This window comes from Olea europaea, unplaced genomic scaffold, assembly GCF_002742605.1.
Source record: "Olea europaea var. sylvestris unplaced genomic scaffold, O_europaea_v1 scaffold1195, whole genome shotgun sequence".
In the NCBI taxonomy this organism is placed as follows: domain Eukaryota; kingdom Viridiplantae; phylum Streptophyta; class Magnoliopsida; order Lamiales; family Oleaceae; genus Olea; species Olea europaea.
Window position 1 is genome coordinate 85,213 of NW_019229365.1, and position 23,231 is coordinate 108,443.

At 37.6% G+C, this 23,231-nt stretch overlaps 1 protein-coding gene across 2 annotated transcripts in view; it reads left to right on the forward strand.

The window, feature by feature from the left end:
• LOC111374022 (transformation/transcription domain-associated protein-like) overlaps positions 1 to 23,231 on the forward strand; it is a 50,686-nt gene that overhangs the window by 16,153 nt on the left and 11,302 nt on the right. The window contains exons 9-22 of one of the 2 annotated variants that reach the window (XM_022996628.1): positions 3,895 to 3,963; positions 5,294 to 5,378; positions 5,537 to 5,589; positions 5,666 to 5,764; positions 5,845 to 7,077; positions 7,562 to 8,557; positions 8,637 to 8,972; positions 9,961 to 10,219; positions 10,340 to 10,562; positions 10,649 to 11,036; positions 18,486 to 18,635; positions 18,758 to 18,979; positions 19,089 to 19,310; positions 19,996 to 20,649. In XM_022996628.1, the coding sequence (XP_022852396.1) occupies positions 3,895 to 3,963; positions 5,294 to 5,378; positions 5,537 to 5,589; positions 5,666 to 5,764; positions 5,845 to 7,077; positions 7,562 to 8,557; positions 8,637 to 8,972; positions 9,961 to 10,219; positions 10,340 to 10,562; positions 10,649 to 11,036; positions 18,486 to 18,635; positions 18,758 to 18,979; positions 19,089 to 19,310; positions 19,996 to 20,649 (4,989 nt within the window). The remainder of the gene's footprint in view (positions 1 to 3,894; positions 3,964 to 5,293; positions 5,379 to 5,536; positions 5,590 to 5,665; positions 5,765 to 5,844; positions 7,078 to 7,561; positions 8,558 to 8,636; positions 8,973 to 9,960; positions 10,220 to 10,339; positions 10,563 to 10,648; positions 11,037 to 18,485; positions 18,636 to 18,757; positions 18,980 to 19,088; positions 19,311 to 19,995; positions 20,650 to 23,231) is intronic. The other variant, XM_022996629.1, reaches the window with a different exon arrangement.

The following is a 23,231-nucleotide window of genomic DNA, read 5'->3' on the forward strand; positions in this document are numbered from 1 at the left end:
AATTGTAAGGTATAATGGAGATAAGAAATCTGGTATCAATATATGAGTAAAAATATCCTTTCATAGGGGTATAAGTTGAAATCTTTATTCTGTAAACTGAATAAACTAAATTCTGTAGTCTGAATTTTGATAAGTTGTATAATACTAAAAAATCACATGAAAAAGGTACCCGTAATAACCATTCTCATATATCGATGAATTATCAATATACATGACAAAGCTAATCAATTTTGTAATTCTGAAACATGCAAAGATGCCCAAAGGCTATAATATGGTCAAACATTATAAAAATACATTCACAATAGTGCAGAGCTCATAAAATCACCATACTGGTCATGCAATGTGGAAACACATTCACACCGATGAAGAGCGGATAAAATCATTTGGGTACTTTCTAGTGGTTTTTAAATTAACTTTAAATGCACTGAAACATAATACAAATATTGTTGTCAATGAAATGATTTAACTGACCTGAATTTAATTTTTAAAAGGAACTGATTATAAAATTCATTTTATTGTGAAAATCATGCTGTCAAATCAACTATATGAAATCAATAACTCTCGGTTCTAATATAAATTTAATAAATACTTATTTCTGAAAAATAAGTTCTTACACTCTCTTAATACAAGCGACATATTAGTAGGGGTGGGCGTGGGTCGAGTCGGGTTAATTTTTCCCCAACCCAAGGTGATCGGTTGATGGAAATCTAACCCAACCCGTGTAGAGGTTGAAATCCAACCCAACCCAACCCAATCAAGTATCGGTCGGGTTGGATTAGGTTGGTCGGTTTGGGCAACTTGTTAATGCAGATTAAAGTTATCCAATTTTTGGGTCTTGATGTCTTCTTTATACTTAATTTAAATAATGGAATTTTGTTTGTCCATCCATTGATCAAAATGCAAAGAAAATGAGGAAGACAGTTAGATAATTACACACTAAGACCAAATCAAGAAATCATATAAAATGTTTAAAATAATATAGATGATAAAAGAGCAAGAAGCTGGCATAAAAGATAAAATAAATTCCACCAACCTGTTATACGCCACATTCAAAGTTGGGGATTGTGTGTTGAGTGAGGAGAGGAAAAGTCTTTGAAGCATCGTTGACTTTGAAAAGAATATCCTATATTGAGAAAGAATAGCACAGTTTAGAAGAATGTATCCTCCAAAAGTAGATTTTTATTCCAAATAGAAGCAACATAAATTAAAAAGATAAACTTTTTTTTATTAATATCCAAACATAGACCGTGTTTCTTCATTTTTTGAAGGGAAAGTAAGCAAAATCAAGCATAAACTTCAATTTTGGTCTTCTAAGAACCATAAAATTGAAATGGAACTATGATTATCAATAAATACCCAAACTTACTAAATAATAAACCATAATCAATTGGTAATTTTTCTACAAGTTCTTTAAAATCTACAGATTAATAATGCTTAGAAGAAACTTTGAATTTTATTTATTTATTTTTTATTTTTTAAATTATGTTTTCCATCTTTTTTCCACTACCCAATTCCTTAACAAATCAAACATTGCACAACCGTAGAAATTCATCGGCATAGGTCAGAAAAATATTTCAAAACATATGAATTAACAAAAACAAGAATAAAAGTCATAACCTCATTTTCAAATACTATATAAAGAATTTAATCCGCGTTTAAAAAAAAAAAAATAAAATAAAATAAACTCACCTTGGTTAAAAACCGATCTATTGTTAGGTGCTTAGGTCCCCTAGCCGTGGATGGTGGTGTGGGAGACTGACGGTGTCTACAACGACGAGAAAGGCAGAAGAAAAAAGCTGCGTTTGGGATTTCTTGTGCTGGATTAGAGGAGGCTAGGGTTTTCATTAAGGGGAAATGGAAATGGGATGAAGGAAATACACGTTTTTTGTTTTCACTTTTCAAGACCTTATTGTAAATTAATTTTCCATACGGGTCGGGTTGGGATCGAGTTTAAAGGGTAACCCATAACCCAACCCAACCCGACAAAAAATAGCAAATAATAACTCGAACCCAACCCATTTCATTGCAAAAATCGACCCAAACCGCTCGGTTTGGGGTTTAGGTCGGGTCAGTCAGTTTGGGTCGGTTTTTGCCCACCTCTATATACTAGGATGGTCGGTGAGCTTTTCCAATCTCTTCCTCACCACCTGAAATACGATACAAAATAACCAATTCAACACTTAACATACCAAGTACCCTTAATATTTAAATATGGAGCAAAATTCGATTCCTTAGTACTTTGAATAGATTCTCCAATTTCCTTTGACAATTATGCTTTCTATTCCTTTCGCTAATCTTTACCTTATCCAAATTTACCTTCATCCTAATCATAAAAATATTAACACCTTTCAATCTAGTGAAAACTAGCACCAACAACTCAACCAATTTAATTTTCCTCCTGTTCCCTAAATTTATGTTTTCATGTGAGTAATTCCATCAGCATAATCATTTTCACCAAATATTCTTACTTAAGAACCCAATTATAAATTCTAGGGTTTGCTAAAAATGATATCACTTACCTTGATACAAATGGAAACAAATCAATTGAGAATCTTGAGCTAGAAATTGTACTCCTTTCCCTTAATTTGAAAATTAAACCAACAAATTAATCCTAGCAACTTTAACATAAAATTTTCCTCTGCCTCTTGAAGAAAATAAAGAGAGGGAAGAATGAAAATGAAGCTTGAAATACCTCTTTTCCCCTCTTCTTTTTCTTTCTTCCTCTTTTTTCCACAGTTTTCTCCTCTCTGGTTCGGTGCTCAGCATCCTGTTTGTATATAGTGAGAAATGGGCTCCAAAAATGATACTTAATGCCCTACTAACTTCCAAAATTGCAACCAAGTCCTTCAACCTTCATATAATATGACATTGAATACTTAACTTCTAATAATAGAAAAGTAAATTCCCAAATTTATATTTTATCTATCTTAAAGTATTGCCAATTGCAAAATAAATCCCAATAAAATGACTTAATTCAATTTAAGTCCCGAATTGGCTTTGAATTTAGCTAGTTGAACCTTTGACTTAAAATAAGAAATCTTGACGTTTGACACGTATAAAATGGGGTGTAACATTAAGCCCTTGCTTGGCCCTCGTTATAATGAGAATTTGGGAAAAATATATTTTGGAATGATAATTTTTTGAAGAATGTGTGGTTGAAAAAGAAGCAAAAGTTTTAAGGTTACGTGTAATATCATTTTATTGGAGAATATGTGGTTGATAAGAGGGAAAAAATGGATTATACTTTTAATGGGGGCCAACAGGGGCTAAGTAATGCTGAGTGTATAGAAGAGAATGAGTGAGAGTAAGGGACATCAACCCATATACATAGTGAGCTGTTGGAAGTGCAGAAATCCATTGAGGAAGAATAGAGATGCTACCACCGCACATATACAGCATGGCGGTTGTTTGTAAGTTTATGATGTAAATTTAAGTTTGGGCATTGCAGTCATTTTCCATGGTCACATGGACAGCCTAACAGCAGTGATAATTTTGGGTGATTTCAATATTTGAGGGGGTTAAGTGAAATAATTTAATCATGAGAGAGTCGCTGTCCAGATTGGAGGAAGTGAGTAGGGCAAAGTGAAACTGTGTGTGATGGAACATTGGAAAATGTAAGATTTTTCATTTTATATCTCCAATAATTTAATTATTAGACATTTGTGTGGATTTTTATGAACTAATACTGTGTTTACCTGACTTTTAGAGTTACTGGATTTATCAGCTTTTTGGCAAATTTCTTTTCAGCCCTGCTTGTTCTTCACATCTTTTCTTGCTTGTGATGCCAAATGTCGGCAAGCTGTGCTCTTTCTCCTGTTTTCTAGAATTAAGTTAACTTGCCAAAAAATGATTATATATTTGTTTGACGGATAGTGCATTTCTCTGTTGTCATAGCTACTGGAAGAGGCAGATGAGGGAAAAAGCCGTTCTACCTTGAGGTCAAAACTTGAAATTCCAGTACAGGTAAGTTGGCACTTGTAGTTTTATTCTTCTGTTTAATCATCAAATTTCTCTAGTTTGTTAATAAGCTGTTTGTTTCAGAAGGGGAAAAAAGGAGCTGTTTGTGTTTTTATCTTTATCATTCCAGTTTTTATTAGATTTGGGTTTCACTCGAGCAGTTAATTTTTCCTTCCTTATTGCCATTAGAATAGTGATGCTAAAACAATTTATCCAACTATTCTCAGTCTCAATCTTCCGGATAATACGGAAGTCCACGCGACTAGAAGAGCAGATCCTTCGAGACAGCAGTCTATGAAGTTGAATTGTTCATTGTTTTGGACGTTTTATTCTTCCTCATGAATTATCATCAATACATATTTTACCATGGAAAATAAATTGGTTGTACATCTTGTACTTGATTTCATGGATTAAGTTCTGCTGTTTGTGAGCTTTGATAAAAAGATATGCACCTTTGGCATTGCCACTGCTTTAATTTTTTGACAACATTATTTTTATTAAAAAACTTCTTGTTGGTAGGATGTTTCTGGGGAGTAATTTTCTCATAGTTAATAAAACATCCTGGCATGGTCCATTTGGACAGTAAGTTCATTCAATGAACCAGACATTAGCTGGACCTGTTCTGAGTAATCTATTGATCTAGTCACATCTATGACCTGACCTCGCTTTCATAAAATTTTGTGCCATCTGGGTTTGAAGAACCTGTCTGTGCTTGTTATGCTGCAAAATATTGATGAAAAGCTCTAATGAAGCCATGAATCCCTGACTGAGATTATCCAGACTGTTCGAACCACATGGTTCATGCAGTATCATTGTCCATTGTTGCTACTTCATATTGTTTTGCTTTCCCAATCTCTTCTTATCACTTCCAACTTTTCCAAAAATTCAATGTTATTTTGACCATGCCTAATTTTCCAGGAATACTTACTACTTGAATCAAAAGTGATGATCATTCACATCTTAGTAATTAGTCTCTAAAATGTTATTATAGATACTTCTATTTTTATAAATGTTTCATTTTTTCACATTAAAAGGTCTTCTATCTCAATCATGTTCATAATGTGATCAGTATGCTCCTTGCCTGTGGATATAGATGGGGCCATGCTTTCATAGGTTTGATATTATTTGCCAACTTTTAACGTCCGAAACGCTGTTTTTGGGCCATGACCTGTAGGCTTGGCCCCTGCACTAGGTCTATGACCTAGGTCAGGTTTAATAACTATGCTTTTGCTTACCTGGATATCAATCAGTATATGCTCTTAGTTTAAATTTGTTATTTATTTATTTATTTATTTTTAATTTTTTGCTCCTTTGTTTATCATGGGCTACATTGCAGCAGGCAGTTCTTAATGTATCGGGCCCTGTGGAGAACTCCAAGGAAGTTAGTGATTGCAAGCATCTGATAAAGACCTTAGTTATGGGTAATTATTATTCCTTCTCCAGATACAATGAAATACCACTTCTTTTATTAGTGAAGAATTTATAGGGCATTCTACATGGACCACCAGACTTAATTCTGTTTCTTTTAATTTTCATTTAGTAAATTCTTACTATAATTTGGTTGTGATGCTTTTTTCAGGAATGAAGACAATTATCTGGAGCATCACACATGCACATATACCCCGGTCACAGGTTTGCGAGAATGTGTAATGCTATAATTTACCTGCAGAGTCTACTATTATTTTATACTGCTATTTCAATGATATAGGTTTCACCATCCACACATGGGACCCCTCAGCAAGTTCTTGCTTCAGCATCATCAGGTTCTTCTATGTCGCAAGCTTTTAAAGGGATGAGGGAAGATGAGGTATCATTTAGTATAAATACCAGCTTATGCTTTTATTAGTTTCATATATGTCAAAATGACTTATTTTTTGAGTTTAATAGGTCTGCAAAGCCTCTGGTGTTTTGAAGAGTGGTGTACATTGCTTGGCATTGTTTAAGGATAAGGATGAAGAGAGGGATATGATTCATCTTTTTTCTAATATTTTGGCCATCATGGAGCCTCGAGACTTAATGGACATGTTTTCTTTGTGCATGCCCGAGCTTTTTGAGTGTATGATTTCCAACAATCAGCTAGTCCACATGTTTTCTGCTCTTTTGCAGGCCCCCAAAGTATTTCGTCCGTTCGCAGATGTTTTAGTTAATTTTCTTGTGAACAGCAAACTTGATGTTCTGAAGCATCCAGATTCACCTGCTGCAAAACTTGTCTTGCATCTCTTCAGGTTTCTATTTAGTGCCGTAGTGAAGGCTCCCTCTGAATGTGAACGTATTCTTCAACCTCATGTGCCTGTTATTATGGAAACTTGCATGAAAAATGCTACCGAAATTGAGAAACCAATTGGTTATTTGCAACTTCTCCATACAATGTTTCATGCACTTGCTGGAGGTAAATTTGAACTTCTACTGCGCGACTTGATTCCCACACTGCAGCCATGTTTGAATATTCTGGAGGCAATGCTTGAGGGACCTACTGGTGAAGAAATGCAGGAACTTCTGCTTGAGCTTTGCTTGACATTGCCTGCGCGGTTAAGTTCATTGTTACCTCACCTCCCACGTCTAATGAAGCCTCTTGTTATGTGTCTTAAAGGAAGTGATGACCTTGTCAGTCTTGGTTTGAGGACACTTGAGTTTTGGATTGATAGCTTGAATCCTGATTTTCTGGAACCTAGTATGGCAAATGTCATGTCTGAGGTGATTTTGGCACTGTGGTCTCATTTAAAGCCTGCACCCTATCCTTGGGGAGGGAAATCATTGCAACTTCTAGGCAAATTAGGTGGTCGAAACAGACGTTTTCTCAAAGAGCCTCTTGCACTCGAATGCAAAGAAAATCCTGAGCATGGGCTTCGGTTAATTCTCACATTTGAGCCTTCCACACCATTTTTAGTACCCCTAGATCGCTGTATTAATCTTGCTGTGGCTGCTGTCATGCACAGAAAGGGTTGCATGGAAGCTTTTTACCGAAAACAAGCACTTAAATTTCTTCGTGCATGCTTATCATCCCAGCTCAATTTGCCTGGACTTGTTACTGATGACAGATCAACATCTAGACAGCTGTCTGCTTTTCTAGTATCTTCTATTGATCCATCATGGAGAAGATCGGAGACATCTGATATAAAGGTAGGCTGGATGATAAATTTGTTTCAGTGTTCCCTTTGTATTTTTTTAGGATTTTAATGATTCCTTTAATCTTCCACTATAGTTTACTTCTCAACAAGAGCTTGTTGATCATGGCTTTTTTATTTTTGTTCTCTTTTGCTATATATGCTTACTTATTAAGTTGATAGGCATTCCTTTTCTGTTTATTCTCTAGTTTCTAGATTTTTCTGCAAACAAACGCCTTTATAGTCTGTGAGTTTTCTGAAGCTCATACTTCATATCTTCTTTCTGCTCTAAGCATGCTTCATATGATTATAAGGTGTTCCCTAATTTCGGTTCAAGTCATCTTCACCAAGATCTCGTAAAACGTTCTCTTAACTGAAGAGACAGATCTTTCTTTTCTTTTTCTTTTTTTTTTTTTACTATTGTGATATCTTCGTACATTATGACTGGAATTTGTGGATAATACTTATTTTGTTTGTACTGTCAAAATCATTTTATTCAGGCTGAATTAGGTGTCAAGACAAAGACCCAACTTATGGCTGAAAAATCTGTGTTCAAGATTCTCTTGATGACAATAATTGCTGCAAATGTGGAACCTGAGTTGTGCGACTCCAAGGATGAATATGTTGCCCATGTTTGCCGCCATTTTGCTATGATATTTCACATGGAGTGTCAAACTTCTCATCCTTCAACTTCGGCCTCATCACTTAGTGGTTCTGTTCTTTCATCTAATACCAATATGAGTTCAAAGTCAAGAAATGTTACTTCACTGAAAGAGTTGGATTCCTTAATCTTTTTAGATGCTTTGGTTGAAGTGATGGCAGATGAAAATAGACTGCATGCTAAAGCTGCTCTAAATGCATTGAATGTTTTTGCTGAGACACTTTTGTTTCTTGCTCACTCTAAACATTCTGATATGTTGATGACAAGGGGTGGTCCTGGTACTCCAATGATTGTCTCCAGCCCCTCAATGAGCCCTTTATATTCGCCTCCTCCAAGTGTGAGCGTTCCTGTATTTGAACAACTTTTACCACGTCTTTTGCACTGTTGCTATGGAAGTACTTGGCAAGCACAAATGGGGGGAGTTCTGGGGCTCAGTGCTTTGATTGGAAAGGTCACTGTTGAAATATTGTGTCTTTTTCAAGTAAGAATTGTTCGTGGACTGGTTTATGTTCTCAAAAGGCTTCCTATATATGCTACTAAAGAACAGGAAGAGACAAGTCAGGTTCTCACTCAAGTTCTTCGCGTGGTTAATAATGTTGACGAAGGAAACAGTGAAGCACGTAGGCAAAGTTTTCAAGGAGTTGTGGAGTATCTAGCAGTAGAATTATTTAATGCCAACTCATCGATTAATTTGAGGAAGATTGTGCAGTCTTCTTTAGCTCTTTTGGCAAGTAGGACTGGGAGTGAGGTTTCTGAGTTGCTCGAACCCTTGTACCAACCTTTGCTACAGCCTCTTATTATGCGGCAATTACGGTCTAAAACTGTTGATCAACAGGTAATACGAATATCAGATTCTAGTTGTTGTATACCGTGGTGCCCCACGTGGTCTCTAACTTCTTTTATGCAACATTCAGGTTGGGACTGTTACTGCTTTGAATTTCTGCCTGGCATTGAGGCCTCCTCTTCTTAAATTAACTCCAGAGCTTATTACCTTCTTTCAAGAAGCTCTGCAAATAGCAGAGTCCGATGAAACTGTGTGGGTTGTGAAATTTATGAATCCAAGAGTTGCTACGTCTTTGAATAAACTCCGCACGGCTTGCATCGAACTATTGTGCACTGCCATGGCATGGGCGGACTTCAAAACTCAAAATCACTCGGAGTTACGGGCTAAAATAATTTCCATGTTTTTCAAGTCCTTGACGAGCAGGACACCAGAAATAGTAACTGTTGCTAAGGATGGGCTACGCCAGGTTAGTCAGCTTATTTGTTTATATCCATATAATGTTTTCTGGATACCACCTATTCTCTCATCTTGAAAGCAGTCAATATTTATTTACAATATCAGCGTTACAAAATGTCCTCTCCAATTGTTATGCTTATCAAATCTTATTTTGTTGGTGGACTTTTGCTGTAATTTACTCCTTCAAGTTATTCAAAGTTGGAAGTTTGGGATCTTGTTTCAGAGAAATGGTTCTCTGCAGTTGCTTTTTTATTGAATGAACTATCAAGACTATATGCCCAATATTTTATTGTATTTTGGATATGGTGTACAAATTATTGCTTTCAGCAGTTGCCTTATGGGTGTTTCAGCTTAACTTTACTTACTCTGTAGAAAACGTTTTACGCATGTGCTTTCACTTGAAAGTCAAGTGTTTGGTTTAAATTATTCTGTGCTCTTACATATGTTTCTTTCTGTAAAGTTTATAATTTTAAGTTCCAACTGTCATGGATTTTGGTTAGGTAATGACTGACTTTACTAATTTGGTCCTGTGATTGCAAATTAGAATCACATGAAAGGAAAAAAAATGAAGATAGGGTGTCTTTGACATGCATATTCGGTGATGCACTAAGATAAGCTGTTACTGTTCTGGCTACTTGATGATTTCACAATCATATATTTCTGGTGACGAGAGATTCTTTCATATCGATTATTTTCCTTATCATAATGTCATTTATGATATTCCTTTGATACTTCTATTCATGATTTTTCTAGTGCGATTTTGTTCTCCATAAATTCCATCCTAATCAAATGTGATTACTAGGTCCCTAGGATTACAGCTTACTCTATTTTAAATAAATGAGCGTTAGACACTATGTTTGATGTTGATTGCTGTGAATATGAATCTCAGTTTTGATTATTAATCATCTATAGTTTTAATAGAAGATGTTTCTTTTTAATTTTTCTAATATATGCTCTGATGATCTTCTAAAATGAATTCTTTATCAATCATCTTTTAGGTTATTCTACAGCAAAGGATGCCAAAAGAACTTCTTCAGAGCAGTTTGAGGCCTATATTAGTCAACTTGGCGCACACCAAAAATCTCAGCATGCCTCTCTTGCAAGGTCTAGCTCGTTTGCTTGAACTTCTGTCCAACTGGTTCAATGTTACTTTAGGCGGTAAATTGCTAGAGCATCTTAAGAAATGGTTGGATCCTGAGAAACTTGCTCAGAGCCAGAAGTCTTGGAAGGCTGGTGAGGAACCAAAAATAGCAGCTGGTGAGTTCACTATTTTACATGATCAGTGACACACACACACACACACAAAATAGTACATTCTTCTATCATGCATAAATATCTATCCCTCATTCTATTGATCCTAGTTGATCTTTTTTGCAGCTATCATCGAGCTTTTCCACCTGCTTCCTTCTGCAGCTGGGAAATTTCTTGATGAGCTTGTAACTTTGACTATTGATCTTGAAGCTACCCTTTCCCCTGGACAGTTTTATAGTCAGATCAACAGTCCATATCGCCTTCCACTTTCGAAATTTCTTAATCGCTATCCCACAGCTGCTGTTGATTATTTCCTTGCTCGATTGTCTCAACCCAAGTATTTCAGGAGGTAAGTTGAACACACGACTTTGATCCATCCTAGTTGAAATCACCAACGATAGTTTCTCCTCCTTATTTACTTATTTTTTAATCCAGGTTTATGTATATAGTACGGTCAGATGCTGGCCAACCTTTGAGAGAGGAACTTGCAAAGACACCAGAAAAGATAATAGAAAGTGCTTTCCCTGAACATTTGCAAAAATCTGATGCATCAACTGCCCAGGCATCTTTCAATCATTCTTCTATAATGAGTGAAGAAGGCCTTGTTACTCCTAAAAGCGAGAATTCTATTCAATCGGTTCCAACTTCTGGTGCCACATCGGATGCTTATTTCCATGGTCTTGCTTTAGTAAAAACTCTGGTTAAGTTGATGCCTGGTTGGTTGCACAGTAACCGTGTCGTTTTCGATACCTTGGTTCTATTATGGAAGTCCCCAGCTAGAATTTCCCGATTGCAAAATGAGCAGGGATTGAACTTAACGCAAGTAAGTTAAATTGCAATCTCCCCAAGTATAATTGAATATATATACTAATTTTTTTGTTAGTACTTTTCATCACTCTTAAATAAACTCTATACCTATTCGGGATCTTTCTCTGATCCCACCCAGGTAAGCTAGTATTTATCTGTTTATTTATACTCTTTTATTTCCTAAACCTGTTCTGAGCCTTGTGATGATTGCCACCCTCATGATCTTTTACATAAATAAAAAATATTACATTATGACCTCCCTAATATCCAAACCTAAAACCCAAACCCATGACCAGCGACCCAACGCCAATCCACCTCCGACCATTCCTCTGACTGGCGACTGCAATATCGCGTCGGACGGAAACCCTAACCCATACGGCCCCACACCACATATAAAAGCCACACCAATCTGGGATGCAAACCTAGAACACACCAAATCTAGCCACCATTCAGGCAGACGCGGCTGACCGGAGCACAGTGCAGGCGGTTCCGATGCCGGAGGTAGGTCGGGGAGGAGCACGGGCCGCCGGAGCGGCACGTCCGGCGGTGCGTGGTAGTCACGCGCCGGCGCCGGAGAACCAGAATGTCAGGCAGAATATCCCCAGTCCAGTAACGATGCCTGTTTTGCCGTCTAATATGCCGTTCACACACAATCAGGGAAGGAAGCTTGTGGATGAATTCGATGTGGCCTTCAATCATCGTTTTCGAGTTGAGGCGAACGAGTTTGCAATTTCTGTTACCAATCTTGTTGCTGTTAGATTGACCGAATGGGGCTCGAAGATATCGAATGCAATTAGCATGGTAAGGTTCTGTGCACTTTGGATGGTGAATATGGTGGACAAGTTGAGGGTGACTAGTAAGCATGAGGAATTCATTTCTAGGTTCAATGAGTCATCAAGAACCTTCTTGGCACAGCGTTGTGCGAATAGCCGTGGTAGGTACTTGATGATAGCACAGTATGGGGATAGGCGTAGGAAAGGAGTTATGATGGTGCCGGAAGGTGCTAATGGAGAAGGATGAGCATCATTCTCGCGGGTATTTCAAACTGTTGTTGATTTTTTTGTTGCTGGGGATAAGGCCAAACGTCGATCGGTGAATGAACGTAATCGACAAAGATTGACTTATGCAGACGTAACAGCAAACTTACACACCTCGAAGCATGCTGACTAGCAGATGTAACAGCAAAAGGAGATGACTGTCAATGTCAGTGTAAACGAATGTCAGGATTGTTGTTTGAATAGGGCTGAAATTATGGCCCGTGTCCAGGAATTAAAAGGAGCGTTGGAGGAATTGATTAGGCTAGTGGGAAGTGGGTATGAAATGGGTCCCAAGAAGTTATTATGTTGTCACAAGTGTGGAGTAGGCATGGATGAGTATCCAGCTGTTGGAAAACAAGCATCGGGACTGAATAAGAAGGAATCGACACATAATCAAGTAAAGCGGGGAAGACCCGAAATCACTTGCGAGTCTATTGATCGGATTGAAACGGACGAGGGACAATCCAAATATGACAAAGGTGATGTTTTAGAGGGGTTGGATATGGTTGAGGTCGACGCGGGGACCGATATAGATCGAAAGGTGGTACCTTTGTCTAAAGAAGGGGAGCCAAGTATGGTGAACTTGGAGACAGTAATGATAAGTGCAATGGACACAGTCCCACGCGATGATGGGCTTTTGCTAGGTGACCAAGGGACGAGGCATGTAGTGTCAGGGGTGATAGAGCACGACGTGACACCTTTGACAATAAGGGTTGCGAACACATATAATAGAAGGAACTCTAAGTCAATGAAGGTAAGTGACTTGGGGATGGAAAAAGCACTGGTGTTGTGGGTAGATGGAGCCAAGAAAGGAGAAATAGAAAGTGATGTTATACAGGTGGAGGAAACAGGGGAATTGTTTGGATTCGAAGCTGGACACCCACCTTCGAACTGGGTTCTACAGAAAATTCAGGATTTGAGTAAGTTAATGGGCGTGTCTTGTGATGGATACGAAAACAGATTACTACAATTGTTTGAGAATTTGGAGGCCAATAGGGGACAGAAGATCAGTAAACAAGAAGGTAAATTAAGAAGAAAGGGCGATCGTGAACATAAGAGGCTCGAATGGTTAGTTAATTATGATGGCAAGGGTGGTGAATCCAAGAATGGAGTACTGGGGAGGGATGCTGGACTGTTGAAATGATACCACAAATCATTAGCTGGAATGTAAGGGGACTTAATGAAGTTGGGAAAAGGATGGGTGTTCGACATCTGCTAAGGGGCTGGGGAGCGAATCTTGTATGCTTACAAGAAACTAGGGGTGGGCGCGGGTCGGTTCGGTTCTTAAGAGAACCGAACCGAACCGAACCAAAATTTTCGGATATATAGTAAATGAAACCGTCGGGTTCAAATATAATTATGGAACAATTCGGGTTCGGTTCCGTTCGGTTCTGCTCGGCTCTGTACTATAATTAAATTTTTTAAAATTTATAACATTATATAAAAACAACTAATGATACATTCAATGATTTTGAAATGTTAGAGACTAGTAAATTACCTTGTTCAAATGATTACTACAGTCAAAGTTTCGGTCGGCGGAGGTCACAGCTTCGATCGGAGGTCACAGTGTCGGTCGACGATTGTATAAATTTTGGAATATTAGCGAGGCTGCGAGAGTGAGTACGAGAGTCGAGACAATGTTATGCACTTTAGTGTAGGTGTTTAAGGTTATTTAGTGGATTTGATCTTGTTGGGCTAAGAAATGAAACAATAAAAAGGGTAATTGGGCCAAAAATTAAAAAAATTAGAAATGAAACAAATTATTGGGCCAAAAATTTGGATTTAGGATTTTATTAATTTGTTTAGAAAAATTAAAATAATTTAATTTACTCAATATAAAAAAAATTAGAAAGATTCGGTTCTTCGGTTCTTGGTCTAGAACCGAGAACCGAACCATACCTGTCGGTTCTCAATTCAGATACCTGTTCGGGTATTTAATTTGACAAGAACTGTCGAGTTCGGTTCGATTCGGGAGATTTGCCCAGCCCTACAAGAAACCAAGATGGAGGTCATCTTGAGGGCGGTGGTTAGTAGCTTATGGGGGGGACAGCATGTAGGGTATCAGTTTATGGGATCATCAAGGGTTTCTAGAGGCATATTAGTCATGTGGGACACCAGAGTGCTTGAGATGGAGGAGGTTAGTGTTGGATTGTTCTCAATTTCGATGTTGTTCAGAAACATTGGGAATGGATTTTAGTGGATGTTCATAGGTGTTTATGGGCCTAATACTGATGACAGTAGACGGGGTTTGTGGGATGAACTGGCTGGAATGATGGCTTGGTGGAATCTACCAACGTGTATAGGAGGTGACTTTAATGTGGTTCGATTTCCTATTGAGAGGTCGAACTGTGGGAGACTCACGGGGGCTATGGAGGATTTTTCAAACTTTATAAGGGAGAATATGTTTGTGGATTTGCCTATGATTGGAGGAGATTTTACCTGGTCATCCAATCGGGATGAACCTGTTCTTTCTCGTATTGACAGATTCTTGATATGCGGAGAGTGGGAGGCTAAGTATTCAGATATCATTCAGAGAAGATTGGGGAGGGTGTACTCTGATCATTTCCCCATTATGTTAACTGGGAACAGGATGGGTGGAGGACGAAGGCCTTTTAGGGTTGAGAAAATGTGGTTGAAAGTTGAAGGTTTTTGGGAGCAATTACAGACTTGGTGGACATCTTACGATGTCAGGGGGTCTTCTAGTTTTGTGTTGGATCAGAAGTTGAAGTCTTTGAAAAGGGATTTAAAGAAATGGAATGAGGAGGTTGTGGGCAATGTGAACTGTCGTAAAATTCAGTGTCTTTCCAAGATTGATGAGTCGGTGAATCCAAGAATGGAGTACTGGGGAGGAGAAGGAGAAACGTAGAGCATTAAGGGAAGAATTGGAGAGGTTGGTGGAGATGGAGGAGATTGCTTGTCGTCAGAAATCTAGGGTCAATTGGTTGAAAGAAGGAGATAAATGTACTAAATTTTTTCACAGGATCGCTAATTCTAATAGGCGCAAAAACTCGATCACAGTGTTGGAAGTGGATGGGATAACTTATGAAGAACCACTCGAAATTGGAAGCCAATTGGTGAATTTCTATCAGAATCTATTTCAGGAGCAGTTTGAGTGGAGGCCAGAGTTGGAAGGATTGGATTTTTCTACTATCATGGAGGATGATGCCGGGTGGTTAGAGCGACCTTTTGAGGAGGATGAAATCAAGGAGTTAGTGTTTAGCATGAACGAGGATAAGGCCCCTGGACCGAACGGTTTCTCGTTCTCATTTTACAAGGCTTGTTGGGAGGTGGTGCGATCGGAAATTTTGGATGTGTTTACATTTTTTTTGAACGTGGTAGGTTCCAAAAAAGTTCTAATGCTAGATTTGTTGTGCTGATCCCTAAGAAACCGGGAGCAACCGACATTAAGGACTTTTGCCCTATTAGCCTAATCTGTGGGGTGTATAAGATTATTGCGAAAGTCTTGGCGAACAGATTAAAGAAGGTGCTCGGGAAAGTAGTGTCCAAGTTTCAGAATGCTTTCGTAAAAGATCGCCAGATTTTAGACTCTGTGCTTATAGCGAATGAATGCATTGATTCAAGATTGCGTTTGGGAATTCCCGGGATGCTATGTAAGCTCGATATTTAGAAGGTATATGATCATGTGAACTGGGGGTTCCTTTTATATATGCTTAGGAGGTGCGGCTTTAGGGATAAGTGGTGTAAATGGATTCAGTTCTGTATTTCTACTGTTTCGTTCTCAGTTATGGTCAACGGAACGCCGGAGGGTTATTTTCGGAGTAGTAGAGGATTGCGGCAAGGAGATCCACCATCTCCATTGCTTTTTGTTATTGTGATGGAGGCTTTCAGTAGGATGTTTGAAAGAGCTGCGGGAGAGGGTTTGGTAAGGGGCTTTAGGGTTGGCCAATTGTTGGTGTCTCATTTGCTATTTGCAGATGACACGTTGATCTTATGTGATGCGGATTATGAATAATTTAGGAATCTGCGTCGTTTGCTCCTATGTTTTGAAGCGGTGTTTGGATTAAAAATCAATTTGGGGAAATTTGAGGTTATTCCAGTTGGGGAGGTCACTAACGTGGAGGAGTTGGCTGGCATATTGGGATGTAGGATTGCACAATTGCCTATGTTATATTTAGGCCTCCCGCTAGGGGCACGGTTTAAAAGTACACACATCTGGAATGGTATTATGGAAAGAATGGAGAGGAGGTTAGCAGGATGGAAGCGTATGTATTTTTCTAAGGGAGGCCGACTTACCCTTATTAAATCCACTCTCTCAAATTGCCCCACTTACTTTTTGTCATTGTTTCCTTATTCCGGTTGCAGTGGCAAATAGATTAGAGAGATTTCAAAGAGAATCCTTGTGGGCAGGGTTAGGGGAGGAGAGGAAAATACATTTGGTTAATTGGGGTACTATTTGTTTGCCTATGAGGATTGGGGGGGGGGCTTGGAGTGAGGAGCTTTGTTTTGTTTAACAAGGCTTTATTGGGCAAGTGGTTGTGGCGATTTGGAGTGGAGAGGGAGAGCTTTTGGAGAGAAATCATTAGGGCAAAGTATGGTGTGATGGAGGGGGGTTGGTGTACGATTGAGGGTCGTGGCTCCTATGGGGTGAGTTTGTGGAGGTATATCCGACAGGGATGGAGTGATTTTAGGGACAAACTAAATTTTGTGGTGGGAAATGGCATTGATATTAGATTTTAGGATGATAGTTGGTGTGGCGATCAACCGCTAAAGGAGGGATTTCCCTCATTGTACTGCATTGCGTTAGAGCCTGCTGCTATGGTGAGTGATGTACTTGACATCCATAATGGGGGCTATAGTTGGAATATTACTTTTGGGAGGGGTTTACAGGATTGGGAATTGGAAGATTATTCGTTGTTTTTGACCGCTCTGCATGAGATACAAATTCGGGTAGGAGAGGGTGATTGTAGCAGGTGGAGGTTAGCTCGAGATGGTATTTTTTCAGTCCGCTCATACTTTCCATCCCTTTTGGGATTTGTGGAGAGTTCATTACCTTGGAAGATGGTGTGGCAAAGTACATTGCCTCCACGGGTAGCATTTCTATTGTGGACAGTTATGAGGGGGCAGGTGTCAAGGGTGGATAATTTTCGACGAAAATGATTTTATGTAACCGAGTGGTGCTATATGTGCAAGAAGGATGGAGAGACGATTGATCATTTATTCTTTCATTGTGATGGTGTACGTTGGTTTTGGAACAGTATTCTGGTTTCTCAATCAATGGATTGGGTGCCACCTAGGTGTATTGAAGACGTGGTGCGGGCATGAAGAAGAAAATTTCGTGATAAGGATAGTAAACTTCTCTGGAATCTTATCCCGGGATGCATTGTATGGTGCATATGGAGAGAACGGAACGATCGATGTTTCCAAAACCAAACAAAGACAACAGAGCAGATAAGAGAATTATTTTACTTGACTTTGTATACTTGGTTTAATGCAGTGGCTAAATATCCTGTTGTAGGGTTGCCTAATTTCTTGTTGTTCCTTTCATGCTTAAAGTGATTGTATACCTCCCGTGTACTCTCTTTTAAGGAATAAAATTCTCTGATTACCTATAAAAAAATAAAAATAAATAAATATTACATTATGGGTGTGTTTGAGCCACATTCTTTTTAAAGAATGTATTTTGGAGTAGTGGATTGATGGAGAATGTGTGGTTAAAAAAGAAGGAAAATTTTTTGATTTTTGTGTAATATTATTTTAATGAGGAATATGGGGTTGAAAATAAGAGAAAGCAAAATGTATTTTAGGAAAAATTGGAATCAAACATGGGCTATAAAAAATATTTAATATGACATTATAAAAATTATTTACACTTATGGTTTGCCAAGAAAAGATGTATATATAACTACTGAAAATATACAAGACATATTTGGTTTGTTGGTAACAATAGTTGTTTGTGTTAGGGACTTATTATGTGTGTCATTGCATGCTATTTCTCAAGGGTTGGACATGGGTATATCTAACAATGTTTACTGAAATAATCTTTACTTGTAGGCATAAAAAAACCTTCAATGATTTTCCATGTGATTTCTTATATTTTTACTGGACTCTGGTAATTTTATCATTCTCAGAAATTCAATATTTTTATTATCCCTTGGAATTTGTCACATGCTGAGAGGTATGTTGGGTTAAGTTATTTCTTGGTATTCTAGGTGGTTCTAGATTGGTCTGCGTCTCCATTGAAATAGTTTTCTTGTGAGGCGTGTCTCTATTCTAACAGCGCTTGAGATCTTTTAGAATTTCTGAATATGCATTCTAAGACTCAAATGAGATCTTGTGAGGTGTCTCTGTCCTTCTCTACATAGGACTTAATTCATCTATCTATATCAGTGCATTTGCACTTAATATTGATGGTTAAATTTTCTATATACTAGCTCACTCTCTCTCGAATTTATGGTAAATAAGTGCAGGTGAAAGAAAGCAAGTGGCTAATCAAATGTTACCTGAATTACTTGAGACATGATAGATCGGAGGTTAATGTTTTATTTGAAGTTCTTTCCATCTTCCTGTTTCGAACTCGCATAGATTTCACTTTCTTAAAGGAGTTCTATATTATTGAGGTATGTTCAAGATATAATGTGTTTGGGATTATTATTTTCATAATTAAAATATTTGATATTCTCTGATTGTTTAAAATTTTTTCCCTAATTTTGAGCTAATTGAATATTTTTTTCTTGCGTAGGTTGCTGAGGGTTATTCACCTAACATGAAAAAAGATTTACTTCTTCATTTTCTCAACATTTTTCAATTAAAACAATTAGGCCATGATCATATGGTAATTGTAATGCAAATGCTCATTCTACCAATGTTAGCTCATACTTTTCAAAATGGCCAAACTTGGGAGGTCATTGATGCAGCTATGATCAAGATAATTGTTGACAAACTGCTTGACGCTCCAGAAGAGGTAAACAATTTTTTCTGTGTTCAAAGGTTTGACTATTGGGGGTACTGCTAACGAGTTTATCTTGCTGTTGTTTGGGGACTGAGCATTCATTTTCTCTTTATTTTGGTAGGTTTCTGCTGATTATGATGAGCCCTTGAGGATTGAGCTTCTGCAGCTTGCTACTCTGCTTCTCAAGCACCTTCAGAATGACCTTGTTCTCCACAGGAAGGAACTAATCAAATTTGGTTGGAATCATCTCAAGCGTGAAGATAGTGCTAGCAAGCAGTGGGCATTTGTTAATGTTTGCCACTTTTTGGAGGCCTACCAAGCCCCTGAGAAAATTATACTGCAGGTAATTGCATAATTTTTTTCATCAAAACATAGCTTAAACATTTAGTTCCTGTTTGGTGTAGCTAAAAATCTGATTTTTAGTAGATTTTGATAAAAGATGAATTGTGTGGTTGAAAAGATATAAAAGTTGTGGGTTCTATGAAATGTATGATTGAAATTAATTGTTGATTTTGACTGAAATTTTAATCAAAATTTGATCCAACCGAACAGGGGCTTAATATACTCCCTCCAAACATGTTGTCATAATCCCATTAAAAAGCTTTGTGATGTGACATAAGTAGGCTTCAATTATCATACACATTGAAGTTCTGAATATCAGCTTCAGTTCCTAGTTTATACGCAGATTTTTCTTAATTTCTTGTTTCTGGTTTGCTTCTGTTACATATTTTCAAGAGCATAATTTTTTCTTTTACTCTTGTTTGTCGCTGTGTCATCTGCCTGTGATGTGTGCTTTTTAGTCGGTGTTACACAATGGAAACAGCTTACCTTGGACTACTAACTAAGGTGATTGAAAGTCCTAGCTGCCCAATTTCCCAATAAAACCTTAGTGGAGTATAAAACTCAATGGGCTTCTGCAGAATCTGGTTGACTGATCATTTGATGCATTTAATTTCATTAGTTTATGCCCTCATGTATTGTTTCCTTCAGTCAATCACAACACATTTAACAACAGTTTGGAAATATAGGTTTTTGTCGCACTATTAAGGACTTGCCAACCAGAAAATAAACTGTTGGTCAGACAAGCCCTTGACATACTAATGCCAGCACTTCCACGAAGATTGCCTCTTGGTGATTCCCGTATGCCAATATGGATACGTTACACGAAGAAAATCCTGGTTGAGGAAGGTCACTCAGTTCCCAATCTTATCCACATATTCCAGCTCATTGTCCGCCACTCAGATCTCTTTTACAGCTGTAGAGCTCAATTTGTCCCTCAGATGGTAAATGCTCTCAGTCGCCTTGGATTACCATATAATACTGCTGCAGAAAATAGGCGTCTTGCTATCGAACTTGCTGGGTTGGTTGTCAATTGGGAAAAACAAAGGCAAAGTGACTTGAAGAAAGGGTCTAATAATGATGGCATGGGTCATAATACCGATGTACTGAGTCATGCTTCAGCTGGAGTGGATCCACGGCCTTCCCTTGATGGATCTACACTTCCTGAAGATTCAACTAAGCAAATAAAGGTTGAACCTGGTCTGCAATCCATTTGTATCACGTCTCCCGGTGGTGCCTCTTCGATTCCTAACATCGAAACCCCTGGATCTGCTGGGCAGCCTGATGAAGAGTTCAAACCTAATGCAGCTATGGAAGAGATGATAATCAATTTCCTCATAAGAGTATGACTTTCTATCTGGCTTCTCTTTTGATTTTAAATTCATAAATTGAAGTACAGTCACTGCTACGCTTAAACTTTTTATCCTATAATATTCTTCAAATTGGATTCATATTGGCTAATTATCGCAAAGTATAGCTACCTATTTCACTTTAGTAATTCTTAAGCCTATTTCACTTTAGTAATTCTCAAGTTTCCACCTTGAATTTTTCTGTCTACTGGTAGAATCTTTTGATTGATGAATCTATCATGCAGTTCACCCTTATGAATACTGGACGACGTCTTGTAAGTAAGTCTTTGGAGCTCAACAATTCAAATATATACCTTGTATTTTTATCAGTTCCATACACCTTTGTAACACTTGTTCCTACAAACAGTTTAGACCATATTAATGGAGTTATGAATTAATTCTAAGTTGAATTTTGCTGCATAGAAGTGGTTTCTCTGTTTTTCTATCGATCCTTGGCTATGGCTCTATGGTATTGTTCGTGATACCTTTTCCCACATTTTTGGAGCTGTTACAACTTTTGGATCCACCATATCATTGTGCCAAGTTTATTATAGTTAGCTTATTGAACTACTAAGGTTTCGTCACCCTCCTCTGTACCCACTGCTTTCCCTTTGCTGAAGAAATTAAAATTCTATAGCTGCAAGTTAAATAAACAGAAGAAATTTATCACTCTTCTTTAAGTTTTTTTAATTATTTTTTTATTTTGGACAAATGTCAGAGAAGAAAGGGGTACTTTTGAGCTTAGTGGTTAATCATTGAGCACGAAAGGATTTTCATTGATGAGTGATGTACACGTGGGCTTAGAATTTTGCTTCATTTTCCTGATGTAGTGAAAGCATGCTAAAACGATTAAAAAGCCTACTATTCGTTGGTTCTATGAATACCTGAATATTTAGAGTCAATAATCTGTTGATTTGTAAAAATGAATATCGGAAGATCGATAAAGAATTGGAATAACACCAAACTCTTAATATTTCATTTAAACAACCACCACTCAGCTACATTCATTGACCATCATTTGTCAGTATAAAAAGCAACTGATTAGAATAATTGTACTGCATTGATGTTCTTTCCTAACATAAATAAGGAAAGTAATAAATCAAGAAAAAATTATAGAAACAAAGTTTAAGGAAAACAATCACATTAATTTCCACTTAAAAGAAATCAATAAAAATTGCAAATTAGCTGTGTCCCTATGTTGCTGCACATAATCTGCCTTGTGTCATGCTAATGCTTCATCATCTTCCCCCGCAAGAGAGATTCATCCTTGAATCTGTAGCCACTTCTCATTCGATGCCTCGTAAAATTTCTGTATCATTTTCTACACCAATGGACCAATTATTAGTTGCATTCATTGGGTATCCACCAGCTAAATATCACTCAAAATGGTTGCCTTATCAAGAGTAGAAGGCCCCTCTTACTGATTATTAGGAAATGTTAGGCCTTCAAAGTCACTCTTATACATTCGTTGGTGTGCTTGCACAAGGAAGGTAATGTAGTAAACTGGGAGATCAAAGTCACTCTTATACATTTGTTGGTGTGCTTGAACAAGGAAGACAATGTAGTAAACTGGGAGATCCTTAGGCAACTGAATTAATCCATCTAGCAGCCCCTGTTTGATTCTCATTATTTCAAAACTTATTTTATCTCAAATTCATTTTCAATCACATTCTCACAATAAAATATTTTGCACGTAGATCCAATTTTTTTTGTACTTTTTAAATACACATTTTCCAAAAATTCAGGATTTTATAACTCATTTTGATAAAATAATGGGAACCAAATAGAGCCTAATATCATTAACCATTGAACAACCAAATTTTTTTCGAGTGTAGATTCAATTGATTCTACTTTAGTAGCCGGGCGGCTCAAATACACTAGCCATATTGGTACCTATAATTTCAGTTTAATCCCCCACTCCTAGGACACCTTCGTTAGTTTCGATGGAAAAATGGGTTGTAACCCTCCTTTGAATTAACGTCCATTCGCCTCTAAGATTGAAATGAATGAAAATATTTCATTAGCCTTTGGAGTCCTCTGTTGAGGACTACAAGACCACTACATCCGTGCATCGTTGGAGTAGTCTTCAACCTTCTTTGAAGACACTGAGATTTGTTGATGAAGTTGTTTTATCTCTATGTAATATCATTCTGGCAATCAGCGATTCATGGACCCTAAGAGCGTCCTGATCTTTGATCTCTGATACCCACCAGATATAGCAGAAGCATACAGAAACGATGAACAAGCCTAAATATTCATTGATTTGTTGAAATGAATACCGAAAGATCGACAAAGAATTGAAATAATAGCCAACTCTTAATACTCTATTTAAACAACTACCACTCGGCTACATGCTTTGACCGCCATTTATAGGAATAAAAAGCTACTAATTAGGATGATTGTACAGCATTGATGTTATTTCCTTAACATAACTAAGTAAAATAATAAACAAAGACGAGTATAGAAACAAGGTTTAAGGAAAACAATCAAATTAATTCCCTCCCAGATGAAATAATAAACAAAGACGAGTATAGAAACAAGGTTTAAGGAAAACAATCAAATTAATTCCCTCCCAG